At 34.4% G+C, this 24,365-nt stretch overlaps 1 protein-coding gene across 1 annotated transcript; it reads left to right on the top strand.

The window, feature by feature from the left end:
- The first annotated feature begins 1,150 nt into the window (after window positions 1–1,150).
- On the top strand, window positions 1,151–24,087 carry LOC100917620 (transmembrane protease serine 11G-like). The gene is made up of 9 exons (XM_031942200.1): window positions 1,151–1,307; window positions 5,433–5,539; window positions 8,619–8,686; window positions 9,445–9,608; window positions 13,078–13,116; window positions 14,160–14,337; window positions 16,781–17,040; window positions 22,719–22,861; window positions 23,836–24,087. The coding sequence occupies exons 1-9, from the start codon at window positions 1,163–1,165 to the stop codon at window positions 23,992–23,994; spliced, it is 1,263 nt and encodes a 420-aa protein (XP_031798060.1). The 5' UTR covers window positions 1,151–1,162; the 3' UTR covers window positions 23,995–24,087.
- Window positions 24,088–24,365: the final 278 nt, after the last annotated feature.

Raw genomic sequence — 24,365 nt, 5'->3', positions numbered from 1 at the left:
TCTTTCTAAATTTTCTCTCCTCCTATTCCAAATGGTAATCTACTTATAGACTTATAGATAGAATACACAACTGGGAGTAAAGGACTTGAATTCTACTCCTAGCTCAGCCACTGTCTAGATATTCAGCCTCTGGGCCTTGGTTCTACCTTCTGCAAAATAATGTTGGATTAGATAACTTACTTACTTCCCCTTCCCCCCATCTTGCCCCCATGTATAAAATCCTATGATGCTATGACTTAAAGAACCAAAGAGATGAAATTAGTTAAATTATAAAACCAAAAAGTTCAGAGCTTCTATGAGAAAATTATCCTTTAAGTAAAATATGAATTAATGGTGGCAATGATGATAGCTAACAATTACTGGTGTTTTATTGTTCTTTTTTTTTTTTACAGTCTTATAGTTTATAAAGCATATTTCTCACAAGAACTTAGGAAACTAGATATCTAAAATGAGTTATCAGCAGTACAGTGATCAATGTCTTCATCAACATAGAGGATAGATAGGGAATTAAATCCTTAATCAAAAAATACTATGATTTAGGGGATAATGTAACTTTTAGGAGGAAAATAAAATGTTTTAAAAACAAATTGTAACTCCTCCATAATTAAAAAAGATAGATACTGAGTTTAAACTGACAGAATTAAAATAATTATTTTTATTACCACTACATACATAAAAGAGTTTCTATTAGTATAATGCTTTATGGTTTACAAAATGTTTTCCTCGCAACTTCATAAGGTATATGTAACTTTTAGGAGGATAATCAAATGTAATTTTTAGGAGAATAATGTAATGTTTAGAGGAAAATCTAATGTTTTAAAAGCCAATTGTAACTCCTCCATAATTAAAAAAAATAGATCTTGAGTTTAAACTGACAGAATTAAAATAATTATTTTTATTACCACTACCTACATAAAAGAGTTCCCATTAGTATAATGCTTTATGGTTTACAAAATGTTTTCCTCACAACTTCATAAGGTAAAAACAGAATTAATATATATACCTGTTCTGCAGATAGGGAAACTGGATTTCAAATAGGTTTTGTTAATTTGCTTAAAATCACAAAATCAGTGAGAATCAAGGCCAGGCTTCTCACTGAGGTTTTTTAATTCTTTGAGCAAGCAGTATTCTTTCCTTTTCCCCACAGACCTCTATCTCAAGTATGATGTTTGTTTTCTTTCCTAGACCACCAAGACTGGGCTTCAGAAAGCTCCCTATGAATCCCTGGATGATTGGTCTCACCATTGTGGCTATAGGTTTGGTTTTGGCACTTGTCATTGGTCTCCCTGTTCATTTTTTAGTATTTGGTAAGTATTAATTTATGCTTATTTTGTCAGTCTTATTACAGTTCCTTTCCATTTCAATGCCATAGCATTTTCTATTGATTTCAACATTCAATTGTTATCTAAATCAATATAATCACACTTAGCAACAAGTCTATAAATAATAATTTCCCTTTGATTTAAACTCTGGCTTATTTCATATATTGCTATTTCCATATAATATCTTATATATTGATCTTGATATAGAATTATATTTCATATAAAGATGTTGTCACATAATATCTCTTGCCAAATAGGACACCAAGTATTAGTGTTCTTATCTCTCACATTTCTCACAGTAATGTGATCATGAAATCGCATAATTTAATAATTCTGATAATCAGCATGGAATCGTCCCTTGAAAGTGTCTTCCAAGTCAGGTCTAAGTTCAAATCTATATCTTACACATATTAGCTACATGATTGTAGGCAAATCATATGACCTTTCAATGTTCCTGGCAATTTGCTAAGATGAATGCTGACCTCCATTGGTAGAGAGAGCGTCCTTAACTAAGAGTTTCCTACAGCAATGAAATCACAGATTTAGCCCATTTCTTGAAATTTACAATTCAACCTAAAACAAGTCCTGATCTTTATCCTGCTCTCTACCATATTCAATTTGGCTCTTCAAACTTGTATCATTCTCCCAAAATCCCCTTATCCCAGTCACCAGGGGCCATCTATACAAGTTTTCTTTTTCAAGTTGTTACACATCAACAGTTTTTGGAAAATTAAGTTTTTATGGACTCCTGTAATCTTTAGATCAGTTGACAAACTACTAATTTTAGGACTGAAATGTATGCATTCAAAGGATAGGTCACTAGGTTACTTAGAAATGCATGAAAATGCTGAATGTAAAGCTCATGTCTTTAGTCACTGCTCCTCAGGAGACTGATACTGGTGGATCTTTTGAGATAGGAAATTCTGATCTATAATGGGTTAAGTCTATCAGTTATCCATAATAAATCTGTAAGAAATATGATGAGCCCAAAGAATGAGGGACTATTAGTTTGCCTAAAGAGGGAAAAATTAGCCTAGGTTGGAAAAACAGAACAGACAAAAGTTCCTGGGCCAATTAGAACAGGACTGATCCCACAAATAGTTCCTAACTTTACAGCCTGAATGAGATAGGGAGAACTACTCAGAGATGGGGTTGGTGAGAGGAAGGGAGCAAGGAAGGAAGGAAGGAGAAAAGAAGAAGAAAGGAAAGGAGGAAAGAAGGAAGGGAGGGAGAGAGAAGGAAAGACGGAAGTAAAGAGGGAAGGAAGGAAGAAAGGAAGGAAGGAAGCAAGGAAGGAAGGAAGGAAGAAAAAAAGAGATGTATGTTATCTCAACACATTCTCATCTGTAAGTGGACAAAGTAGTTGTAACATTTTCCTTTTACTAAATTATTTCAGTTTTTCAATAATAATTTTCACATCAAAATTAATAAAATACAAGAATGATTCAGTAATTAATACAAGAATAATATTACATTTTATAGATTGAAAAGGTCATTCATTATTATTTATAATAAGAAAGCATTTATTAAGCATGTGCCATCTTTAGAGAGTAAGAGGCTACAAAATTACCTATATGATTTGCTAGTTTTCATCAGCCACAAACATTATCTTCAATCATTATACATTGGGTGAATACTGGGTATGCACATAGACTTCATTTACTCCACCCATCAAGTATTCTCCTGAGTTCATTTCGCTACTTCCTATATAATATTATATAAATTTAATTATCTGTTCATTATTCTTCCATGTACTATGAGCACCAAGTTGACAGGGACTATATTTTATTTTATGCCCAAGTTTTATTTTATGCCCAAGTTTTTCTGTTTTTCATCAGGCTGTACCAAAATCTCACTTTTGCAATGAGCTTTTCCTGATTTCCCTCAATGCTAGTGCCTTCCCTCTAAGATAATTTCCAATTGTAGTTGTTTGTATCTTGTTTACACACAATTATTTACATATTTTCTCTCTCCTTAGTTTGAAAGCTCCTTGAGAAAAAGGACTTTTTTTTTTTTTGTTTTACCTAGCTCTTAATTCCCAATGATTGGCAAATAGTAGGTAACTTGTTAAAGATTTTTACTTCTCACTTTATTCCCTATGCTTAGCATTATTATTGGCAGGTAACTTGTTAAAGCTTGTTGATAATGTAGAAGATGGTATACTGCAATGTTAATAGCAATAAAGTTGAGTCAAAGAGCTTTGAAACAGAGAATTTCACATTTCATCCTGGAGCTTATGAAGCTTATTGAATATAGGGATAATATGGCCAGATCTCTTTTTTGGGAAGATGAATTTAACAACTAAGTTGTGCATGGATTATAGGAAATAGACTTGTAGCAGACAGGTCAACAAACATACTAATCCATTAATCCAGGCTTCAGGGGATGACAATATCAGAAGGAAGAAGGGGGTATACCTGAGAAACATTATATGACAAGTAAAAATGACAAGATGTGATTGGATATGGAAGAGAGAAAGAATGAAGAGTCAAGGATGACAACTGGGTTTCTAGCTGGAGTGACTGAAAGGATGGCGGTACCCTTGACAATAGTAGGGATTTTCAGGAGGGGGAAGAGGAAAAATGATTTCAATTTTGGACATATTAGGTTTAAGATGTCTATAGGGTATCTAGTTCAAGATATCTAAAAAGCAAGTTGGAGATGTGAGATTCTAGTCTGGGAGAGAGTTTAGGACTGGACAAGTAGATTTGGGATGGTGATTAAAACTATATGGTAACTAAGGGAAAGCCTAGAGGGAGGACCATCTCCAGTCACCTTGATCCATATCTTGGATGGGGAAACTGAGGCAGGTGACCTTGCCCAGCCCTTCCTCCCTCAAATCCAACTCACTTGCATGTCACAATATCCACTCCCTGATATCATGTCCTCTGAGAACGATTGACAAACAACAAGAGGGAGAAAAGAAGAGGGCCTATGAACGAGCAATGGGGACATTCAGTATTAGGGGTGTGATGGGAATAAAGATTTAGCAGAGACACAGGAGAAATCAGAGAGACAGAGTGAGAACCAGGAGAGATCTGTGCCGCAAAAATCTAGAGAAAAGAGTATCAAAAAGGACAAGGATTGAGAAAAAAGCTATGAGATTTGGCTATTAAGAAATCCTAAGTAGCTTTGGAGGCATTCATTAATCATCAACTATGTATTTGACATTGGAGATAAAAAGGTAGATGTAGCAAAGGCCCTGCTCATAGGTTTACAATCTAATAGGTGAGGGAAGACACAGCTATAATTTAATTCAATTCAACAAAAATGTATTAAGTACTTATTATGTCCAAGACCCTTCATTAAGTGTTGGATATACAGGGAACACTTCTTACCTAGGACTTGAAGTGATGATAATAATAATAATGATTAGTATCATTATAGCTAGCACTTTAAAGTTTGCTAAGTTATTTATTCATAAATATGTATACTATATATGTATGTACATATACATACATGTCTATGTGTTTGTGTGTGTACTATATATATTTACCACATATAAAGTATATATATATATATATATATATATACACACTATATACATAGTATACATATTACACTCATTTGAAGCTCATAAAAATTCTACAAGTACTGTTATTATCTCCATATGAAGAAACTGTGACACAGAGATCAAGGTTGTGATATATTGGATCAGATATTCATATAATTCTAAACTTGGGCCTCTTGGTCCTACAATGGATAGAGGGCTTGGCTTGGAGTCTGGAAGATCTGAGTACCAATGCAGACTCAGACACTTAACATTTGTATGACCCTGGACATGTCACTTAATCCCTATGTGCCTCAGGTTCATGGAAATAATAATAGCATCCATCTTCCAGGGTTTTAATCAGGATTGATCGAATTATATTGATCAAACTATATAAACATAAAGTGCTTAGCACAGTGTGTGGCACATAGTATTAGTTAATAAATAATAAATATATATAATAAATAATAAATAAATATTTGTTGGTAGTGATGATAGTGGTAGAATAATAGTTGTTGTGAGAAGGGACATTCTGTGACTTTTCTGCTTGGCAAATTTCTTCTTATTCTCGAAACCCAGTTATACACTGTAAACCCCTCTGATCTTACTTTCCTTTCTAGATCGAAAGCCCCACTACTACCAAACGTCCTTCAGGATACCTGGTATTGAATATAGCAAAGAACTGGAGCCAGACCATTCTGAAGTTAAAACAAGGATCACCAATCGGGTAAGCTGGATTTTTGCTGACCTTCTGCCAGCATCAGTGCATACCTAGGAATGCTGTTGGGAAGAATTCTGCTGGAGGGAAAGGTTAGTTGGAGTAAATTGGAGTAAATCTGTCTGAAATAATTACGAAAGGATAACCAAAAGGGAAAATTATGTCAGTCTTAGAGAGTTCAACAGTCAGCTAGAAAATACTGTATGTAAGTACATCGCAATAAAGAGTTACTGAAGACATCTGAATAGTTACAATGACCTTCATCACCAATTACAATTTATTAAGAATGAACTGTCGTTTAGACCATTCTCTTGCTCAGAAACAAAAGCATACATAATAACTAACAAAGGAAGGGGATGTTTAGCTGGATCATATCTGTAAGGCTCAGAAATATTTCTTCAGAAAACTCTAAAGAGAAAATGAGCAGACGGTGAAGAGAACAGGGGATAGAACAAGGTGGAGTATATAAGTCATTTCAAAAACATTTAGAAAAAATTAAATACTAAATTATTACATTTTAACTAGGAAAATGTAATCAACTATGAGACCCACCAGTATCATAGTAATGGAATGGGGTAGACGGCAGTGCCCAATGTTATTAATTTCCATTTAGGAGAAAGCCAATATAAGAATCACTGGCTTGTTAGGTATACTATAGGACAAACACACTGTGTACATGTATAATTCAATTTATATTATTAAATTCTATGTTAGTTCAGAAGCTTTTAGGACACTAAAGATAATCTTACATAGGTCTAAGTTAGGAGTAAAGTTAGGAACATCCTGAATAGAAGGAGAATTTTATAGACATCTAAGCATTTTAATTAGTTTCAGAACTCACAGAGCATAACATAATACTATATATTCCTTTTTTATAACTATCTACATATTCTATCGATGGAAAGTAGTGAATAACAAAGAGAAAAATAACCCAAAATTGGGGAGAAAGAAACAAAAGCAAGGAATTTTTATAAACTATGAACTGGGATTGTTCATACCCCTAAGCTAACCTTCTAGACATCTATAACTATACCAGAATAGCTCTAAACTAGACATAATTATCCTATCTCACCTCCACTATATACTTTCTATCTTCTAACCCTAGAACTAACCTGACAGAGACAGATATTAATGCAAATTTTTTGAAGACAGCACTACGATAATCATTCTAGAAAATGCAAAGCAATGTATAACACTCATGGTGGATCCCAAGAGTTTGGTATAAATAGGCAGACAAGACAAATACCAATGAAGTAGTTAAATTACAATGTATGATGGCATATTTTTAAATACTAAATGAATTATAGTTATTAAATGTGATAGAACTTGAGAAGAGGTAGAAGTCACTACAGCTTGAAGTAATCAGGGAATGAAGGTTCCATGAAGAAGATTTGACTTGAGAGTGATCTTGAAAAATGGGTAGAATTTGAATATACAGAAAAGAAGGGAGAGCTGGGTAAAATTACATAGGAATAAAAGTAATAGGTAAGAATAAGATAAAGTGATACAATAAATGGCCTACAGCACAACAGTACTCATAGAAGTTCATATATTTACACATTTGGATTCTTTACTAATTACTTATGACTTTAGGCAAGCTGTTTAGCCTTTCTGTGCCTCAGTTTTCTCATTTGTAAAATTGGAGTTTATGGGTATTGAGGGTGTGATGGGAATAAAGATATAGCAAATGAGACCTAGGAGAGGTCAGAGAGATAGGGTAAGGATCAGGAGAAATCAGTGCCACAAAAATCTAGAGAGAAGATTATTTAAGGTCTAAAGTTATTAGTTGGTGAAAGACGGAGGAAAGGGACAAAATAGTGAAGGTGGAGGAAATTTTAACAACAGAACTTTAAGGAACTAGGGAATCCAGCAGTATTTTTGACGTCAAAAGGTTTAGCAGCAGACAATAAAGACAAAACTTAATTGTTAAGGAATTAATGATCCTACTTTGGGATCTTTTCATCTCCTCCCTCTTTCTTTATTTTTAAAAGATACTGAGCCATACATTCACTTAAGGTTTGGCACATGATCAGTCATTTCCCCCAAATCCAGTTTGACAGGTAAATAAAGAGTCAAAAGGGGAAGATCACATATTTCAAAAACAAGTTGTGGTTTGGGGAATAACAATTTACTCTAGGAGTTCATCCCATGGGGCAATATAAGGAGAGAAAGAAGTATTTTTTGTAATTATATTCTATTTGTACTTTTCTACATAGTTCTCCTAACATAGTTAGTATTTTCCTTTTCTTGAAAGTGCTCAATGCATATATACCCCAGGAAATATAAATCACAAACAACAGAGCAAAAACATCTTCTTACAAGAATGAGAGTGTCAAATTCCATCAAAAATTACAACCCGAAAATATTTTTAATTATATCTGTCTGACCCCATTTGAGGTTTCCTTGGCAAAGCTACCAGAGTGGTTTATTATTTCCTTTTCCAACTTATTTTACAAATGAGGAAACTGAGGCAAACAGGGTTTAGTGACATGCCCAGGGTCACACAGCTAATAAGTGTCTGAGGATGGATTTGAAGTCAGATCTCTCAGATCCCAGGCCCAGGACTCTATCCACCTACTTGTCCCCAATTTGTATGTGTGTGTGTGTGTGTGTGTGTGTGTGTGTGTGTGTGCATATGTGTATGTGGGTGAATCAGGTTTTGGGGTTCAATGATAATGATAATCAATGATTTGGGGATTAAATGATGACCGCAGAGTAGGAATTAAGATTATTCACAATGATCCTTCAGTGAGAATAGATATCCTGTCTCTGTGTGCCTAATTTTAAAGTATTCATTATTCAATGTACATTATATTAGCAGTAGCCTAAACCAATTTTATCATCTATCTTTGACTACAAATCAAATTTACAAATTTATCTGTTCCACTTCACTTTATGCAAACTGATCTTTATACAAGTAGGATCTTGCCTAATCTACAAAATGTTTTCTGAAGGCAGTTAAATTAAATATTGAGATAAACGTTGTAACATTATTCCATTCAAGTTCCTTTAAAAATAGATTTAAGTAATAAGGTGTTCTTTATGGTATCAAATTCAATTCCCTTAATATTCTCTTTTCTTTTTTCAGGTAGATGATATTTTTAGAAAATCCAGTTTAAAAGGATACTACATCAATTCTCATGTTGTCAGATTCAGGTAATCACAAATAATCATCTTACAAGCTGAAAAAGAAGACATTTGATTTTAGTGTTTCTTTGGACATACATTGATAGTATGAAAATGATCATTATAATTTTAAATACCCCTAGAGGATGAGTAATTTAATAATTTCACAATCAAATGATTTCTAAGTATATATTACAGAAGACATGGCAAAACATTCCAGTATCTTTCCCAAGAAAAACCTACTGAGAGAGGTCCATGTGGTTACAAAGTAAATGACTGAAGAACAACAAAGCATATACAATGAAAGAAAAGAAAAATATTCAGAAAGCTGGCAAACATAGGAAGTGTGAAAAACATGAAACTGTTTTTTAGTTTTTCTGGAGGGCTGCTTGTTTCTTTAAAACCAATCAGGAAGCCCAAGTTGTCAGGAAATTTTGTGCTCAAACAGACATGCTCATATAATTGATATGAATTTTAAAGGTCTAAGTTATACACAAAGTTGGCTGAAATAACAAGAAAAACTTTTTCTTCAGAAAAAATTAAACTGCTTCTAATACCTTAGACAAAATACCCAAAAATACAAAATTAAAAAAAAAATCTGCCAGCATATTTTTTTTTTTTTTTTTTTTTTTTTTGAGAGGGTAAAAAATGTAACTAAAATAACTCTTGCCAGAATTATAAGTTATGGTTTCTTGAGAATGTAATTCCTGATAAGTTAAAAAAAAATTAAGGAAATGCTCGTGCTTTGCATCCTTATTTAACTTTCTTTTGCTGATGTTAATTTTCAGGCCAGGCATTGATAGTGTGAAAGCAGATGTATTGCTTAAATTTCAATTTGCTTATGCCAATAATGAAAACACAATAAAAAAGATGGCTGAGGAGATTTTGAATGAGAACCTACATGATGGAACACAGTTCTTGGAAGTAGATGGTTCCTCACCTTATCTTCAAGGTAAGGAGTATTTTCTTTCATGTCAATATACTAGGCCCCTTGTTTTTTCCTCATTAACCTTTACATTGCTTTCCATTATAATTTCATTTCTATACTTTTATAAAATGAAGGTGTTTTTAAAAAATATTTTTAACTTGTCATCTCTTGGGACGTGAATTAGGTCCCGCACAATACATACAATTTTATGCTACTCAGTTACTTTTTCTCTAAAATCTTTTTTGATCTACCTACCTCTCCAGTACCTTCTTTACCTCAAGAAATAAAAGCACCCATTCCCGCCTCATATTTTCCTACAACATTTTTATGTCTCTCCCTTTGTCTTGACACAAATTTACCTTGAACATTTGTTTGTGGGGAACCCTTGGATCAAACATCATGAGAATTTGGGCTATAGTGTCTCTTATTTTTGAATTCCTAGAACCTAATATACTGCCTTGCACAAAGTAGATTGGTTAGATGGTAGATATAGAGCTGAAAGGGACCTCAGCTATCATTTAGTTCAAGCTAGGGTGTTTGGAAGCCAGATCTAACTGGCTCTCATGAGCTAATCATTAAAATTTCAGTTTGTGTATTTATACCTAGGAAATTAGCAAAAGTTGCACATCAAGGGTTGATGGATTTTGATGATGGTCTAAATTTAAGAAAGTGATGGAGATAAAGTTCCCAATGTAGATTAAATTTCAACATATTTTGTGCTTACATTTTTTTTTGAGATCTTGTTAAATATTTGGCAGTATGCACAAGTCTAACCCTCTCATTTTATAGATTAAGAAATTGAAGCCCAGAAAAATGAAGTCATTGGATTAAAAAAGGTTTAAATCTAAGTTCTCTGTCTCTAAAGTTAGTCCTGTTTCTACTGTCCCTATAAAGAATTTTAATAAATTAGTTGTTATAGAAAATGGTGTAGTAGGAACTATAGAATGGTGTAGCAGGAAGTGTAAAATGGTGTAGTAGGAAGACTGGAATTCAGGTAAGAGACCAAGAATTTCATTCTTATCATTTAATAAGTGTGTGATCCTAGAGAAGTCATTTTCCTCTCTGACCTTCAGTTTCCTCACATGTTAAATGAAAAGGTGGGACAAAATGACCACTTAATTTCCTTCTAATTCTAAATGCATGATCCTATTAATAACAGCACAATTTTATTTTAGGATCAAACTGATGATCTCATTGGGAAAGGTATTTAATTCTCTATGAAGAAACTACCTTTACCCATGCAGATTGCCACCAAAGCTTTAATGTATAATATTAAAAGGCTTCTTGAAGCACTGAGAGATCCTGTGAACTGTCCAAGGTCACAGAGTCAATGTGCATCAGAGGTTGGAATTGCACTTGGCTTATTTTGGATCTGAGGATGACTTTCCAAACACTTACTAGCTTATTATCACCTTGAAGCACATGATATATAGGTTATAAAACATTTCTTCCTTCTGGGACAATATTCAAGAACTGTTTAGGAAAAAGTACTGTGCCAAAAGCAAATCAAACAAATTTCTCTACCTCTCCCTTTGCTGCCAATTCAACTATTTTCTACTGCCTCTAGCACTTACTACCCTCTTCTGTTCTCTCCCCATCTTCCCCACTTCCCTTTCATCCTAGCCAGAATTGTGGAATTAGTAAAAAGAAGGAGAATTTGGTCCTTGGGGCATAGATTAAATGATAGGAATCATTAAGGGCTACAATTATGTTTCAGTAGACCTGTTCCTCCCAGACAAGACAGGGATGGCCAGAGGGACCATCATCAGGAAGAGAAAGATGTCTATCCCTAACAACATGGGGAACACAGACAGTTGTCTTATCAGTCACAACTGCATAAATAACTAATAAATGTTTGGAGCATGATATCAAAGATGGTTCATTAAATTTCCAAATTGTTATCATTATCATCCTTACAAATTAATTTGAAGTTGCTATATTTTCGTAGAACATTTAACACACAAGTTGGCAGATAGACAAATCTGATTGTGGAGCTGTCAAAATATTTCCAGTGCCTAGTAATTCTTCTCATGTTATTTGCTTCTCACTACTTCTGGGGAGGAGAGTAGACATGTTATTATCTCACTTTCAGAGGGGGAAGAAACCCATTCATAGACTTGGTTGACATCAGAGAGTAAGAAAATAGTGCAAAGGTTGAAATCCCTTCTGTGCTCTACTAATTTTTGAGCATCATTAATCTTAAATCTAAAAGTGAAATCGAAAACTGGAGAATCTTAAACCTTAGGCACCCAAAACTATTAAAATTTTAAAAAATTATTATTTATTTTTAACATTCTTTTTTAAATGTTGAGTTCCAAATTCTCTAGCTCCCTGCAATCCCTAGCCCAGACAAGAAATTCAGTATCAATTATACATGTTAAATAATGTAAAACATATTTCCATATTAGCCCTGTCACAAAAAAACAAGAAAAATAAAATGAGAAAATTATATCTCAATTTGCACTGAGTTTATCAGTTCTCTCTCTGGAAGTATATAATATTTTCCATCATGAGATCTTTGGAATTGTCTTGGATCACAGTACTGATCAAAGTATTAAGTCTCTCACAATTGCTACCATAATAGTGCTCTTTCTAATTATAATGCTGTCCTGTTTCTACTCACTTCATTTTGTATCACTTCATATACATCTTGCCAGGTTTTTATGTTTTCTTATATATTTGGAAAAGCTTTAATAGGTTTTTTCATCTTATTTTTACTCACTATTTTCCTTCTCAACCTTTCTTTTTACCCTATTCTTGTTATTTTATTATTTCCCCCTCCCCAAACTTCCCTCCCTTTTAGTCTCCCCTCACCTTCCTAATATTATTTTTATATATCATTTAAAAGTTCCTCTCCCAACCCATCAACCATTTTTCTTATCTCTCTTGAAATTCAGAAGACTTCTCAACCTTTTCAAATATATATTTTGTTTCCTCTTCATCCCAGATGAGAGTAAGGTTCCCACATTATTCATCCCCACTTAGTTCTTCTGTGTAAATTCTTCTTTTCATACCACATTTTTAATTAAATCTTTTTATTTTGAAAACTTATGCATGGATAATTTTCAACATTCATCCTTGCAAAATCTTGTGTTCCAAATTTTTTCCCTTCTTCCCCCCCACTCCCCTAGATAGCATGTAATCCAATATATGTTAAACATGTGGCAATTCTTCTATACATATTTCTACAATTATCATGCTGCACAAGAAAAATGTCAAAAAGGAAAAATAAGAAAAAAAAACTCCAAAATGCAAGCAAACAACAACAAAAAGAGTGAAAATACTATGTTGTTCCCATAGTCCTCTCTCTGGGTCACACCACATTTTTATAAGATAATTGTTCCTTTTACCTTTTCCCATATAATTTTGTTTTGTAGAATCACCTCATCATACACAAAAATTTGTGCCATGTTACTACATATTTGAAAGTAGTAAATACAATCATTATAGTTCCTTAATAAGTCTAATGTCTTACTCTACTTTTCTGTTTCAGTCATCAGTACAGCAAAAGCAGAACACCTTATACATAGTGGTAAGTACAGTATTTTTAACAAAGGACTCTCAACATAAAGATTAAGCCCTTGACAAATCTGCATGTTAATTGTTTTTCCTCAAACATCAGAAATGATAAAATTATACAATTTTCACTGAGATATGAGGAGCCTTTATCCTAGAGCTTATTTTTGTAATGCTCATTTTTGCTATAGATTAGTTTTTCTTTCTCTTAAGTTCACTCCAATTAAAAAAATCCCCAGTTCTCCACAAAAGAATCTTCATGGAATAGAGGGCCTCTAGAGTCTAAAGAAATCATGCCAGTTGAGAACAATATCTAAAAAATTTTTTATCAAGGTGAAAATGCAAATACAATCCCTGTGATAGATTCTTTTGGTCTCAGTTTTTACATTTGCAAAATGTCTTTGCTGACTTCCAAGATCCCTTCCAGCTCTAATGCTATGCTCCTAAAATCCTATAACTAAGCTCACTGTCTTGGACATAGCCTATGGCTAAAGAAATGAAGGCCTTAGCCTGGGGAAAAGAAAACTTAGAGGATGATGCACATGAGAAATTTGAAGAATTGAGAGAATGAGTGAATGTGTCCTTCTTGGCCTTGGAGGACAGAACCCAATTCATGAATCGAAGTGTCCAGGAAGGCAGATTTCAACTCAAGTTAATAAAGAATTTTCTAGCAGGTACGTTTGTCTAAAAAGAGAATAGCTGCCTAGAGGGATAATAATTTACCCATCACTGGAGATTCTTAGTCAGAGGCTAGATCATTACTTGTCAGAAATTCTGCTAGGATTTCTTATTTATATAATGGTTGCACCAGAAAATCTCAAAAGTCTATTCTATAATTCTATTATTCTCAATGTGAATATACCTGCTACTAATTATTATTATATAACATTATATTATTATATATTATATATAATTATGTTATGTTATATAGTATTATATTCCATTATTATTATTGTCACTTTCTTATTATATTATATATTATTACATATATTATATAAAAACATAAGCAAATATATGAATAATTCTTTAACAGTGACCATTCTTGTCTTCCTCTAATAGGTTGTGGGATGGGAATAGACCCTTCATTTCTCACTGAAAGAATTTCTAATAGTGGAATATTCTCACAGAAAGCTTCTTGGCCATGGCAAGCTAGCTTGCAGGTGGATAGACATCATATCTGTGGTGCTTCTTTGATTAGTGACCAGTGGCTGCTGACTGCAGCTCATTGCTTTAATAAGTAAGTCTCTATTCTTCATTAAGTCTATCTTACCATTTAATGAATCAATCAAACCACAAATATATGTTGGCAAAATTATTGCAAATGTTTGTTTATATATACATATATATAATGGGCATCATATTTCTTTTTTCTTATAGATGGGTGGGAAAGAAAGAATATGGAATTGAAAATAAAAATTTTATTCTTTTTTGAAAAAGAATATTTTAAAAAGGAAGTTTATTTGTCTCCTAAAGGTTAAAGAGATGGAGGTCAACATATTGAAAAGATATAGAGTTAATAAAGGGTTTTTGTTTGTTTTTAGGCAGAGAGGAGACCTAGGCATTTTACTGGCATTAGAGAATGAGCTAGTAGATGGAAAATATTAAATATCAGAAAGAGATGGTTGTGGGGACATCATACCTGAGGAGATAAGAGGGAATGAGATTAAGGGTACAAATTAGAGAGGTTGGCCTAGGTAACAAGAAGGGCCATCCCTCCATTAGAAACGGGTAGAAAGTCAAAATGTGAGATACTATCAAATAGTTTTGAGATGTAGAGTAGAAGAGATGTAGAATCATACAGTAAATAGTCTTTATTTTAAAAAAATGCATTAAGATCCTTTGCCAAGAGAAAACAAGAAGAGGTATAGTGTGGGAGTCTTACAAATAAAATTTAGAACATTGGAGAGTTATACCAAAAAATCAGGTTTGAAAAAAGCAAAAGAATTGCCTTGTGGTAGTGAAGGCTCAGGTGAGATTAGGTACAAATTTTGTAGAAACTTTATAGTGGACCCATTCAACAAAGTTACCTCACTTTTCCAGGCCATGTCATCAGCTTGTGAATAGAAGAGAGAGAAAATGGTGAGACACAATCCAAGGCTTAGATTTGGCAGGGTATGAACGATGTTGAAAAATTAAAGAGAAGTCTCATTCCTCAACTATATAGGGAGCTAAGTCAAATTCACAAAAATAAGAGCCATTTCCTAATTAATAAATGGGTAAAGGATATGAACAGATGGTTTTCAGAAAAAGAAATCAAAGCTATCAGTAATCATGTGAAAAATACCCTAAATCACTATTGATTAGATATATACAAATTAAAACAACTTTGTCTTGCAATTATCAGATTGAGTAATGTAACAGAAAAAGAAAATGACAAATGCTGACGAGGATGTGAAAAACAGGGACACGAATGCATTGTTGGTTCAACTATTCTGAAAGCAATTTGCCCAAAAAGCTATAAAACTATATGTGTGCCCTGTGAACCAGCAATACAACAACTGAGTCTATATCCTCAAAAATATCAAAGAAAATGGGAAAGGACCTATATGTACAAAAATATTTCTAGCAGTCCTTTTTGTAAAGGCAAAGAATTGAAAACTGAGGAGATGCCCATCAGTTGGGGAATGGGGGAATAAGCTGTGCTATATGATTGTGATGGAATACTATTGTGCTATAAGAAATGACAAGGGGGATGGTTTTATAAAAACCTGGGAAGATGTATATGAAATGAAGCAGAGTGTAATGAGCAGAACCTAGCGATCATTATAATGTAACAGGAATATTGAAATAATGACCAACTATGAAAGACTTAATAGATACTCTGATCACATACCAATCTGATGAAAATATTATCTACCTCCAAAGAGAAATTGAAGAGCTCTGAGTATAAATTGATTTTTTAACTTTTTATTGCTTTTTTTTGTAACATGGCTACTATAGAAATATGTTTTGCGTGATCACATGCATATTTGAAATATTGCTTGGCTTCCCAATAGGGATAGGAGAGATGGGAGGGAGGAGAGAATTTGGAACTCAAAATGTTTTTAAAATTAATACTGAAAATAAATAAATAATATTTTTTAAAAAGTACAAACCAGTGTCACATTTCACTGGTTGACTATGAAATCAATATTAAGAAGGAAGAGAAGTACAATCAGAGAAGGAATGATGGTCACATAGAAAGATATGGAAAGCATGATGAGAATTAAGAATAAACTTAAAACTATTCTGAATCTTTAGTTTCATTTTTGTTAATAAAATACTTATAAAATTAAAGGCACTTATATATGGGGTGAGTCTTTTATCTTGACAGTGTATTTGAGAGACACTAGTAACTTTCATTGATCTCTAGTCTATCTCTCTCATATCTCTTGCAAGTCATATCTCCTGAAATCCCAACATTGGACATTATTTTTTTGAGTATTGAAGACTTTTAAATCTTTGAAAATTCCTTTTGTAGGAATTGTCTTCAGCTATGTTTAGCAGAAGTTTAATGACAACTAGCTAAGAGTGAGATGGGTATAAAAGAAGGCAACTTGCAATTGAATGTGGGAAGCAGCAAAGTCAAACTTCAAAATTTTGTCTACATAGTCAGCTACAAATTGTAAATCTATGTTTTAGAATCAATGTAGCCTTAAACCAAACACACACTGACTGTTACCTTTTCCCTTCATGAGCAGCAATAAAAACCCACGACGATGGACTGTTACTTTTGGAACAACTCTCCGTCCTGCCCTGATGAGGCGAAATGTTCAGTCAATCATTATTCATGAAAATTATGCCTCCTACAAACATGAAGATGACATTGCTGTTGTACTTCTTTCCACTCCAGTTACTTTTTCAGAAGATGTCCGAAGTGTATGTCTCCCAGAAGCTACTTTTGAAGCTTTGCCCCACTCTGATGTGGTTGTCACTGGATGGGGAGCATCTAGAGAAAGTGGTGAGGGTCTTGGCAAAGGGACATAATCCCACCCAATATTTATTTTGAACAAAGTGTGATTTTGCTACTAATTTGAAAGTTTTCACTAGCCCACAAATTTGATAGCAAATCTTTGTGAACAAAGACAAGATCCATTATCTCATAAGGCAATGCTTTAAATTTGATTATATTATATTGTTTGCTTATTAATTTGAATAGTCCATATGACTTTCATTTTCATGAAAAGAGACCTCTATATCTACAGTGCTGTGAAAGTCACAATTAGGAAGATGAAGCATTTGGTTTATAGGTGGGGGAGGTCCCTAAATCAATCAGGAATCACATCTCCCTTTTGTATACAACACTTGAAGGTTGTTCCACTCATCTGGGGAAGAATATAGGGGATTCCTTCATAACAAGCTTATTTTCCTCTTTCTTTGTGTTTGCTCTGAATAATGGATGACTGGGGAACTATCTTTTGTCTGTCAACTCCAAACCTTCCACAAGGAAACTACTGTCAGTGTGCTGTTTTCTCTTGGATTGGTGGTTCCATGTATAAAAACTTATTTAGCCTCTTTTCTTTTCAACATTCTCAATATTTTACTTAAATTGATCTTTCTTCCTTTCCCTCTCCTGAAGGAACCTGTGTTGTTAAGAAGTTCTATCCTTTCCCTTCCTAATTTGTAGGTTCTACTAAGAAAGATAATCATCTGGCCCTTGTACCTTCATCTCTGTACCATCTGTACCATCCCTCCCTTTAGGGTCAAGGTCTTGATTTGAAAATCTTGTCCACGTGGGTTTCATCTTTATCTTATTATTCTAGGACAATCCTCCTCAGTGCAGGAATTCTAATTCATCTCTAGACCTCATCTTGGCACTTTATAGTACCAGTCAGTTGTATATAGGTATATAGATGTTAGGGAAATTTAGTACCTGAGGTGTGAGGGCTGCTGAGACCTTTGCAGGGCTGCTTTCCACCTTTAGTGTCTACCTGCCAACTCTCTTCTGTGACTCCAAGAAGGAGTAATAGACATAGTGGTCATACCCCAGTAAACCATTTTGGCAGACCAACTAAACAAGTTGAGAGTAACCAATGGAGCTCAAATCCATTGGTTGGGGGTTGAATACCCCAACCATGTAAAGACTTCCCTGGTAGAATGGACAGATGTGAACAATTTGTTCCAATGGTCATGAAAGCAGCAGAAACAAGTGCTGTGAAATACTTAGAGCTTGATTATGTACCAAAAGCAATAAGGTCATCTCTCTATCCTGAGCCATTGTCAGTCATCTTGATTTTGTCTTGTCACTGAACTTTGATGACTCTGGAAAAAGAAATGAGACCAAGGATTTCATGCAATTCTGACACAATTAATTAGTCCAATTTATGCATAAGTTCAAAGACATCACTAAATGTTATGGAACATTTTGCTATTTTTACTTACCTTGAAATCCTGTGGTGACAAGCAAATAATGGAGCAACAGGTACAGAAACATTGATATCCAATAGATTATGTCATTGTAAGAAGAGACAGAATGTGAGAAAAATGAAGATGATAGTCTATATCAGAGTGCTGGACCGATCATAGACTTATCCTCTCTAAGCTAAACATTCACATTCAACAAAAGCAATGATTTCAAGGCAAAACAACTACCAGAAGATGTAATGTTAATAGATGAAAGTGTTTCTCTGAAAAGGATTTAGAAGAGTTTGTTGCTAACTTGGAGAGAAAGCTGAGCCAATATCCAATTGGCAACAGTGGAGTAGAAAAGGAATGGGCAGCTTTCAGATATTTTGCTCATCCAAGCTTGAACACTTACAAACATTAAGATTACATTGATGAAAATGATGGGAAAACTCCAAAGCTGCTGAATAAAAACTGAAGACTCCCTAGGATTTACTACTAGATTAGTTGATTTGTCTCCAAGAAGGCACCATTTAATCCACAAAAAAGTAAAGTTCAAACAAAGCTTAGAGAGATACAGGATTCCTGGCTAACTAAAAGGACAGATGAAATTCCATTTTATGCTGATAATATCAATCCAAAGCTCTTTTTGAATGTCCAGAAGGCTATTTATGGGCCAACGACCTGTGGTATATGTCAACTGCTCAGTGCTAATGAAACCACATTGATTAGTGTGATAATGGCATGATACTGAAGATAGGGACTGAATGTTTCCCTAGTGTTCTCAACAACTCATCAACAATCAACACTGAAGCCACTGACCATGTAGCTCAGACTGAAATCAATCCCTATCTAACTGAACTTCCAATTAAAGACAAGGTTTTGAATGCCATTAGGCTCCGCTCATGGAGAAAAGGCCTGATGTTGATTCCACGCCAGCTGAAATTTGGAGAGATGTGGAGTTTACTGCCCACACAAAACTGACTGGCATCTTCTGAGTTATATGGCAAGAGGAGATTATCCTCCAGGAGTTCAAGGACAGTTTGTCCATCTGTATAAAGGAAAGAAAATAAGTTGTCCTGTGATAATCATAGGTGAAGATCTCTCTCTCTCTGTCATTGCTGTCAAAATTCTTGCCAGAGTCCTCCTGAAAAGGAAGATCTTTCACCTAGAATATGGATATCTATGGTTTCAGAAAGGGTTGAAAAACCTATTGACTATATTTGCTGCCTAACAACTACAAGAAAAATGCCAGGAACACAATAGTGGTCTGTAGATAACATTCATTGATCTGATCAAAGTCCTGTTAGTGGAAAATCATGGCAAAATTTGGTTGCCCAGAGAAGTTCATCAGAATTGTACATCAGTCTCATGATAACATGATTGCACAGATTCTGGATACTGGAAGGTGATTTTGATCTTTCCCATTCACCAGTGTAGTGAATCAGCATTATGTGCTGGGTTCTATGCTTTTTAGCATAATGTATTCATTGATATTATCACATGCCTCCAACAAAGACAAAAATCACTTCAGGGTAAGCTACCATACCCTGGTGGTATAGCATTTAATTTTAAAAAGCTACAAGACAAATGTATAAGGACTGTGCAACTCTTGGGCTTCTGAGGCTGAGATGCAACAAAGTAGGGATTGATTCTCTGCTATTTATTCTACCTTTGGCCTGACAATGAACATCAAAGAAACCCAGAGTCTTATACCAGTTAGAAGAACATTCATACATTAAACCACCAGATATAGCAAATGGAGAAATTTTAAATGCTTTGGATACGTTCATTTACCCTGCCAGTCATTTTCCAGGGACGTACATATAGATGAGAAGATTAATACATGTGTTGCCAGAGCTAACTTAGTATTTGGGAGACTACAAAGGAAGATGTTGAAGAAAAGCATTATTAGGCTGTCTATCAAACAGAGGTTCTGTAAAATTGTTGTGCTAATCTTATTGTTGTATGTCTGTGAATACCAGCACTGTGCCAGGAAATTAAATCATTGCATTTGAATTGTCTAAGGTCGATCACTTAGCATGTTTCTGAGGTCCTTCTTGAACTGAACTTCCAAGCACTCAAACTCTCCTGCAGAAAGCACAACTGTGAGGATCATGTTATTCAAATGTCAAATATATTTTTGCCTAGAAGACTATTTTATGGAGAACTCACACAAGGCAAGTGCTCACAAGGAGGCCAGAGGAAGGAATACTCAAAAGATCTTTCTGAAGAACTCTGGATTCAATTATGTGAGGTGGGAGACATCAGCACAGAACTTCCCACAATGACGTTCTTACATCAAGATGCTGTGTTTTATGAGGAAAACAGAATTGTAGTAGCTCAAAAGAAATATGACATGCACAAATTTAGACATTTTCACTCCAAATGTTCATATAGACCATTTGTGTTCCACCTGTGGTAGAGTCTTCAGAGCTTGTATTGGTTTAGTCAGCCATATTTTTTTTTAGTTTGACACTTTATTTACAAGTTGCTCATTTAACTATCTGCAGGTTAGGGGGAAAAATCAGCTTTTTTATGTCAGCCACAGTTAGACACACTATACCTTGACCCTGACACAATGATGTCATTTTGGTTACCTTGAAAATGTAGGATCACAATAAACATAAACCTTCTCAGGGTAATGCTAGAATTAAGCATCTGCTACCATGGTAGAATCATAGAGAAGAAGGGTACTTTCACCTTTCTCTGTGAATTTTGATTTAGGAGAGATTCATTGCTTTGATTCCAATCAAGGAATGCTACTTGCACCATTAGGCTATGTAAATATGCTTTCCCATCAGAAATAAGAACCCTGGATCCTAGAGGACGCAGAAAATGTGGAGAAATCAAGTCTCTAGGTGACCTCTCTTAGTCTAGCATCAGAATTCTCTTTTTTCCCCATGAGTTTACTTCTCCCTACCCAAAAGCAGATTCACTAACACTTCCAGGCCAGGTGATGAGAAAATCACAATAACAACCTTAAGATTCTTGTCACTGACAATTCCCTACTAAGTTGTATGGCCTCCAGGACTCAGGAACTACAATTATTTCATTATGTAGATCCCTCCTCTTGGGAAAACATGGTTGACCACATCTGCAACTCTGTCTACCCTGCATGCAATCATCTCTTAGATCAAGAGACTTCCATCTCTTCCATGAAGTGGGGATTTCAGACAATTCCTGGGGACTATAACAATAGATAAGTGCTTCTCAGAAACAGAAGTCCACTCTTAGGTCTTTGGTCTCTGAGCCATGCTCAAAAAAGAGAAAAAAAGGGAAATGATTGATTCTGCAATTAAACCCTGTTTTATTGGCCAATTTAGTTCAAACTTATGAAGTTATCCCAATTGATGATATACCACAAAAAGCCTCAAACAGTCACTTTCCTGTAAGTTTATCAAATTGGTCATGGAATTCCCCTGCTGAATTTCTTAGATTTAGTAGTAAATACTCTAAAATGAGTAGTTTTCTAATAAGTCTCTGGTTTCTTCAGGAAAAGCACAGGCTCATGAACACAAATGGAGTTTATTCAAATAGATGGTAAAGCCAACTAGATTATAAACAAAAAGTTTATGGAACATGGATGCTGAAAGGTCACCTTGGATACTTTCAGATGAGAGACAGGTTCAAATCTGGGCTTTTAGAGTCTCTGGTCTCATGTCAACTATCAGCATGCTGAGATGGGCACTAACTGTTTTATATATAAAGTTTATTAGTAAAGCAACAATAACAAATCTTGACTTACTATTGGTTCATCTTCTTCAAGATCAATAGCTACATCCCTTGGAGAAGTTTAGAGAATGGTTGACCTTTATTATATCATAGTCTTGAATCTGGGGTCTGACAAGATCTACTCATCTATTGTACATGCTCAAGTGTACCTAGTCTATTTTATGTTAATCAGTACAGAAGGTTTTGTTGTTGTTGTTTTAGTCAATTAAAATTAGCTTCACAGAATTCCCTCATCTGCTTTCTGAATATAGAGCTACATGCTTTGGGGAAGCAAGCTGATCACAGCCCAGGCCCAGGTCTTAACAGAAAAATAGACAGAAATGTTGTCAAAAAAGTACTAGCATAGGATTATAATATTTTCCTTCTTATTTTGAGGTGCTCAAGTGAAAAGTAAGCCTAAAGTTACAGAAATTAAACTCAACCGTAAGATTTGGAGCTGAAAATGGAGCTCTATTCATTAGGTGCATACCATTTCATGAGATGGATTATACCCATTATGCAACAATAGATAGGAAACCCATCAGTGAAGAAATACTAGGAAATGTTTCCCTCTTATTCTAGGTCCAATTCCAAATAGATTACGAGAAGCCAAAGTGGAAATCATAAGCAAGGATGTCTGCAACCAAAGAGATGTCTATGGTGGAGCTGTATCATCAGGAATGATATGTGCAGGATATTTGTCAGGAAAACTCGATGCTTGTGAGGTAAGTTTCAATTGGAATCCACATAAATGATCATTCTAAATAAGGAAAGTTCTTTTCAATCTGTGAATAACAGCAATTTAGGAACCTTCATGAAACCTAGATATATGGTGGAGAGGGGGAAATGGGAGGAAAAGCTAGTAGAGAAAAGACCTCTCTCAAGACTTTATTGTTGTTCAGGACAACTTAGAACAACTAGAAATGATGACTTACAAATGAGAAAGCAGCAAGAGGAGATAAAAAGGGCCCTTTGGGGAAATCCTAACAATATGATAAATACTAAATACTCTGTGTTTGGCAGTGTTATAATAGTTTAGAAAAGGGAGAAATTACTTCTATTGGGGGCAGAAGGAGAACAGAATTTCAAGAAAGACTAATTCAAAGAAGAAAAATTAGTTGATTGTGTTCAAACCAATTTGGAGGCTGAATAAGAAATCTTAGTCTTATTATCACTATGCTTTAGCTAAAAGAAGAATGATAAACTGTAGAATAAAGATGATCCAAAATTATCAAATAAACAGAGATGGTATGACAATTAGGAGAGGCTGGTAACTATGTCAATTAGAGATTTATCCAGTACTTGCTCTTTTTTTTTTTTTTAAGTATGCTAATGATACTAGCATTGGGGGTTGGGGGAAACTAAGCAGCATAGTGCATAGAATGCTGGATTTAGCAAATGAAAGTTTGCAGGAATGAATGAATAAAATGAAAGTTTGAATTCTGTCTCTGATGCTTACTAGCTCTGGTATCCTGGGACAATCACTTAATTCTCTCTCAGCCCCAGTTTTTCCTTCAGTGAAATATGAGCAATTATAGCACTGTCTCTCACAGTGTTATTGTGTAGCTCAAATGGGATAAAAATGTAAAGTCCTTTATAAAACTTAAGGCACTACATAAATATTAACTGTAATTGTTTCTGACACTCATTTCTGAAATTATTTTATGTAATATAGTGAATATTTCTATTATTCCCTTAGGGTGATTCTGGAGGACCACTGGTTATACCAGAGAACAGGCTCTGGTACATTATTGGAATAGTAAGCTGGGGAATAGGCTGTGGAAAAGTAAACAAGCCTGGACTCTATACCAAAGTGACCCTTTATCGGGATTGGATCAAATCAAAAACTAACATTTAATGCAATGTCTTTGTCATTTTTATGTAAGGAATGGCCACATCATATGCAGGTCAAGATTCTCAAATATGTGTTTTAATTTATGCTTAATTTATATTTAATTGAGTCCACATGTTTTTATTCTTTGAATATAAGGAACAGAAAATACAGCCACTCTTTGACAACTCTCATCTCACAAATTAAACTTATTATGCATTTATTATGTGCTTATTACTATAAGGATCAAGCACTATGATCTCTTATCCCATAATACATTACAAAATATGTACAACTTGAAAAAAAGTAAAAATCTTATTACTTTAAATGGTTTCATCTTTCATGGAACTCTCTAATCCTCCAAGATATACTTAGGCTCTGTGTGTATTTGTTCATTT

Source organism: Sarcophilus harrisii, chromosome 6 (assembly GCF_902635505.1).
Source record: "Sarcophilus harrisii chromosome 6, mSarHar1.11, whole genome shotgun sequence".
Taxonomy (NCBI): domain Eukaryota; kingdom Metazoa; phylum Chordata; class Mammalia; order Dasyuromorphia; family Dasyuridae; genus Sarcophilus; species Sarcophilus harrisii.
The sequence above is the reverse complement of the archived record's forward strand: the minus strand, read 5'-3'. Positions and strand labels throughout refer to the sequence as shown.